General features: G+C 39.9%; 1 protein-coding gene across 1 annotated transcript; it reads left to right on the top strand.

Moving 5' to 3' along the window:
- Positions 1-4693: 4693 nt before the first annotated feature.
- Positions 4694-5726, top strand: LOC110686223 (probable calcium-binding protein CML41). The gene has a single exon (XM_021862834.1). It carries the CDS (start codon positions 4840-4842, stop codon positions 5431-5433), a length of 594 nt encoding a protein of 197 aa, XP_021718526.1. The 5' UTR covers positions 4694-4839; the 3' UTR covers positions 5434-5726.
- The last annotated feature ends 274 nt before the right edge of the window (positions 5727-6000 follow it).

Here is a 6000-nt window from a genome sequence, read left to right on the forward strand (position 1 = left end):
TGTTGGTGTGCCGACGGGTAGTGAGGCTATTTTTCATGCTGTTAATCGTTTGGTTGAGGCTCGTGGTGGTGATGTTGGCCTCTCTATGTTGCTAGTGGATTTCCGGAATGCCTTTAATTTGGTTGATCGTACGGCTTTACTGCGTGAGGTCCGTCTCCGTTGTCCAGATCTCTCGCGTTGGGTTGAATTCTGTTACTCTACTCCAGCCAGGCTGTTTTATGGGGAGTAGGGGTGAGCAAAGACCCAGGGTACCCGGTATCGGACCCGGAACCGGTAAGGATCCGCCGGGTCTGGACCCGGAACTGGTTTCACCGGTTCCGGGACCGGGTCCAAAATGTCGGACCCGGTTGTAACCGGTTCCGGGACCGGGTCCTAAAATTTCGGACCCGGTACCCACTGGGTACCCAGTTTAAGCCAATTCCAGTTCCGGGTACCCGGTCCCGGATCCAGACAAACCGGGTACCCGGAACCAGTACTGATTTAGTTATAAAAAATTATTTTTTTTTAAAAAAAACCCAACAATCCACAGTCCAGTACAACATTAGGCCCATTTCATCCAATTCATTTCTGCTAGGGTTTCTGTCAGCCACTCAGCTCCTCATTTCATCCATTCATTCTAGGGTGTTTCGTTCTTCTCTGTTCACTCTCGATGTTCTCTGTTCTCCTCTTTCGTTCTCCTCTAAAAATCTCATCCTATCTTTCGTTCTCCTCAAAATCTCATCCTCTCTTTCGTTCTCATCAACTCCCTGATTCTCTCGGTGTTCTCCGGTACCGAACGGCGGTCTCTTTCATTTTGTATATGTAGATCTCTGGTACTGTTTATTGCTGCTTGCATTTTCTTTGGAGATAGTTAGTGTGTACTGTGTATTTGTGTAATGCCTTATTAAAGAATCAACTCCCTGATTCTCTCGGTCAGATGAAGAATTAACAAATCAAAAATTGCATTACTTTAATTTCTTGATATTGCGCATTTATATGAACATGAGAGTGATTATAGCATTATGATGTGATTTTACTTTAATTTGATATAGTATGATGCAGAAACTTGCTAACTATAGTCCAAAAGATTATAGCTTTAAACTCATAGTATGTAGAAGTGTCTGATTTGCATTCATACTCAATATTCTATCTCACTATGTCTCAAATTCAAGCTGATTTGAAATAATACCGGGTACCCGATTTTGGAACCGGTTCCTACCGGGTCCGGGACCAGTTCCAAGAAATTTGGATCCGGTATTAACCGGTTCCGGGACCAGTTCCAATTCTTGGGACCCGGTTATAACCGGTTCAGGATCCGGGTATTGCAAATATGACCGGGTACCCGGTCTTGCTCACCCCTAATGGGGAGCATACCTTAAGGTCATGTCAAGGTGTGCAGCAGGGTGATCCTCTTGGCCCTTTGCTTTTTGCTTTGGTGCTCCATCAATTGGTTTGTCGAATCAGGGATTATTTCGACTTATGTTTGCAGGCTTGGTATTTGGATGATGGCGCTATTATTGGTGACACCTTGGTGGTAGGGAAGGTCATGGAGTTGATTTTGGTGGAGGGACCTTGTCTCGACCTCCATGTTAACGTTGAGAAAATGGAAGTTTTCTGGCCCACGGAGGACCCACGTAGCCGTTTGGCCGGTGTCTTTCCCCAGATATTGCTCGTCCTGTTTATGGTGTTAAGTTGCTTGGTGGTCTTGTCAGTGCGGATGCCTCTTTCTGTGGTGAGCTTGTTTCGCAGAGAGTGTCGAAGACCATTGTGCTCATGGATGCTGTTGCTAAGCTTAAGGATCCCCAATGTGAGCTGTTACTACTTCGTGCGTGTACTGGGGTTTCAAAACTCTACTTTTCTATGCGTACGTGTCCTCCTTGTCTTTTTGAAGCGGCCCAGGTTTCTTTTGATGTGGCCCTTCGAGGTTCTTTGGAGCGCATTGTAACTACTTCGTGGCCAGGTTTTGGTGATTGGCAATGGCGACTTGCCACCTTACCTTTTTCTTATGATGGATTGGGTGTCTATTCAGCGGGTGATGTTCGTCACTATGCTTTCCTTGCGTTGCGTTTGCAGTCTTTTGGTCTTCAGACTTCGCTTCTTCGCAATTCTGGTATTGATAGTCCAGGTCCAGTCTTCGATGGCGCTCTTAGTCTTTTTAATAGGACTGTGGAGACTGACTTTTTGCGTAACCCTAGTGAGATCGCTGCCCTCAACCTCATGAAGAAATTGGCAGATATATATTTCACGAAGGTCACTGCATCTGTAGAATCCACTTTCTCCTTATCTCCGCGCCAGGTCGCCTTATGGAAGTCCCAGCAGGGGGATCGCACATCTGCCTGGTTGCGAGCGGTCCCGATATCAGGTTTGGGTCAGACTATGAATGGTAAGACTTACCGTTGTGTTCTTTGCTACCGGTTGGGTGTTCCCTTGTTCTCCGTTCCTACTCCGTGTTCTGCTTGTTCTAGGGTTTTTGATGGGGATATTTATGGGGATCATGCAGTGTCTTGTGCTGGGATGGTGGGTATTAAATATCGGCACAACGTTGTTCGTGATACCCTTGTTGATATTTGTTTTCGCTCTGAGATTTCTGCAAGGAAGGAGGTTAACGTTGGGTTGACTGGAGGGAACGATGGGGCTCTTCGACCGGCAGATGTGTTGCTTTATTCCTGGGATAGAGGTCTTGATGTATGTGTTAACTTGACGGGGTCTTCTCCTTTGACTCAATCTAGGTTGTCTGACTTTGTTCCTGGTCGTGTTGTGTCGGCTGCGGCTCAGCGGAAGTGGGACAAGTATGGGGAGCGTTGCAGGGCAATTGGCTATGGTTTTCTTCCTTTCTCCTTTTCTTCATTGGGGATATTAGAGAAGGATGCTGTTGCGTTGCTGAAGCGGGTTCAGGCGTTTGCTAGGGCTCAGGATATTGGTGCTCGTGCAGCTGCTCATATCTTCAACAGGATCGGGTTCGCTATAGCTAGAGGGGTGGAGGCCCAGATTATATCTCGGCTCCCCTCTAGTTTCTTGTAAATCAATTGACTTTGTAGGTTTTTGTTATTTCTCATTTATAATAATAATAATAATAATAATAATAATAATAATAATAATAATGCGATGATAATAATAATAATAATAATAATAATAATAATGCGATAATAATAATAGTAATAATAATAATAATAATAATAATAATAATAATAATAATAATAATAATAATAATAATTCTGAAACCTGCTTTGCTCTGCCAGCTCTGCTCTGCCCATAAGCTCAAAAAAAACAAGGCCTTGAGCTAACATTTGATGATCAAGTTTTAACATTTTTTTACCTTTTAGTGATTATGGTTTTTTTTTCCCTCACCTTTTGGTATCAGAAAAGTGAGCTCAATCACCAAAAGGTGAGAGGAAAAAAAAAAACATAATCACCCAAAAGGTAAAAAATGTTAAAACTTGATCATCATTTGTTAGTTTAACTCCATTTCGACTAACACATGCTTCCTGAGGGTATGGTTCTACAACAAGTAACAAAATTGTAGTTGAAAATAACAATATTACATACTTTCGACCTATAAAAAGATAATCGTATTGAATTACTAAGTTATTTATACGAAGTATACAGTAAAATAACACACTATAATTTATTGATGATTACAGTCTTCCTATGAAGCATTGCAAATCCAATTTAAGCAAAAAATTAGACCCATATATACAAAGTATATATATGTATTTTCATCATTTTCTTCATCAATTATCAGACATAGCCACATAGGGTGAATCCCCTATACACAGAGGATCTATACGAGTATTATTTATGGTGTAAAGAGAGATACAAAAACATTGTAGAAGAAATTTAAACCCAGGTTGAATACTACACGTTCACTCCCCAAAGATTTTAACCAAGTAAGGTAATTAACATTCACATATATAGAGGATCTATGAATAATTAAGAAATGGATAAGCTAACCCATATGATGATAAGTGCAATGTAACTATAGGGCTTGATACATGAAAAGTACAACATGACGATGTTGCTCCTTTAACAAGTTCAAGAATACAATTTCCTTTCATCTTCCCACCTTTCCACAACTACCATCAACCATCCTAAATTCCTAAGTCATAAGCTTATACGTAGTACGGAGTAACTACAAAGATTTTATGCAAATTCACAATATAATTGCACGTACGACCAACTTGCCAATGACTACTATCAACTAGCCATCTATTTTCCTTCATAATGCATGAGTGCATGACACATAGTAAAATAATACGAAAAATACAAGTTTTATTAAAAGTAATCCCACTAAACATCGCCAAGACACCAACAAATTACCAAGTAATAAATAACAAAAAAGTTGGTAGATGTACAACATTATGTGTCACAAAAAATATACAAAAGTATATAGGATAATATGGCCAACAAAACTTACATTAGTAAACTTAAAGTATGATAATCGTACATTAGTACTACTAATATAAGCCAATATCAATATTTATTTATCCCATTTTCGCATACAATTCATGCATAAAAATGAAAGTCGGCAAATTGACATAAACAAGTGGAGCCTAAGTTGTGTCAGATAATTTCATGGGGTTGGCCCAAACGAAGCTACCATGCAATTTCCTTAAAACAACTCCTACGCAAATCTTTCCAACTTACGTTCTTTCCCTAGCACTTTCCATTTCAAATTCCTCTCATTTTTTTTCTTCTACCCTAATTTATTCCACTACTTTTTTTTTGTCATATTGATTGTAACTCTTCCACTTTTCCATTCCTATATATGAACATAATTTAGACATGACTCGAAATCACAAGGAAGAAGGTTGTTAGATATATATCGTTGTCTACAACTTTAAAAAATAAGATAAATAAAACATGGCATATGAGTGTATTCCTAGGTCAAGTAGGTGGTTCTCAAATGTTGGACTACGAATAAGCCTCCACAAAAAGAAGTCCAAGGGTAACTCGTCGGCCTCCTCATCGAGTTCCTCAGGCTCCCCTCGCTCCCCTCTACCCCCTCCGTCCATCCCTTTTGGCCCTACGGGGAGGAGTAGGGAAGAGGAGCTTAAGGAAGTCTTTAGACATTTCGATATGGATAACGATGGAATGATCACGGCTCTTGAGCTCCGGAGGTATTTTAACTCCATAGGGGAGATCATCTCAGAGGAAGAGGCCCAAGAGGTTATTGATGAGCTTGACTCAGACAACGATGGTATGCTCGAGTTTAAGGATTTTGTTAAGCTCATGGATAGTAAGGAGGGAGCGGATGAAGACATGAAGAAGGTGTTTGAGATGTTCGAGCACGAAAAGGGATCCGGTAGGATCACTCCTAGAGGGCTTCAAAGGGCTTTGTATCGCCTAGGGGATTCTAAGTCTTTTAAGGAGTGCGCGTCCATGATTCGGGTATATGATACTGATGGTGATGGAGAGCTTGATTTTAATGACTTTCATCAAATGATGGCTGTATAAATTTTCTTGCTCGTTGTATTAAATAATATGATAATTCTTTCTGATTTGGTTGTCATATTACTCCGTACTAGTTTAAATTACACAACTGTTTGAGGGACGATAATAATTTCCACTTGGAGGGATTTATTATGCATGTTTGCTTGTGTATGTAATCTTTACTCATGAGTCACTTTTGTAACAAAGGATATGAGGAGAGGTGGTTGAGGGACTTTGAAAATAAGTCTGAAATGATAATTGCAAGGTCTGGAATTGAACCCTAAACTTAATATTTTGATGGCTTAGCAGTTTGATAATACTTGTATTAACTATGAAGCATGCATAACAATTATATTATACAGTGTGTATAAAGCGGGTGAACAAGAGGTGATTTACAAATAAACATTCGTGACAATTACTTTAGTAGAAAGTAATTAAAGTATATACGTAGTATGTAGATAACTTTGTTAATTTTTTCCATTTAGGGAGTTTAGCTGAATGTTTACCAACGGTTTTCGTCATTGGATTATACAAAACTTAGGCTAATGTTTTGCAATTATGATATATGAAGTAGTACATATATTCAGCCTC

This window comes from Chenopodium quinoa, unplaced genomic scaffold (assembly GCF_001683475.1).
Source record: "Chenopodium quinoa cultivar QQ74 unplaced genomic scaffold, ASM168347v1, whole genome shotgun sequence".
Classification (NCBI taxonomy): Eukaryota; Viridiplantae; Streptophyta; class Magnoliopsida; order Caryophyllales; family Amaranthaceae; genus Chenopodium; species Chenopodium quinoa.

Bases quoted from the DNA above. Each gene is read 5' to 3' on its own strand.
- LOC110686223 (XM_021862834.1), top strand. From the start codon at position 4,840: ATGGCATATGAGTGTATTCCTAGGTCAAGTAGGTGGTTCTCAAATGTT.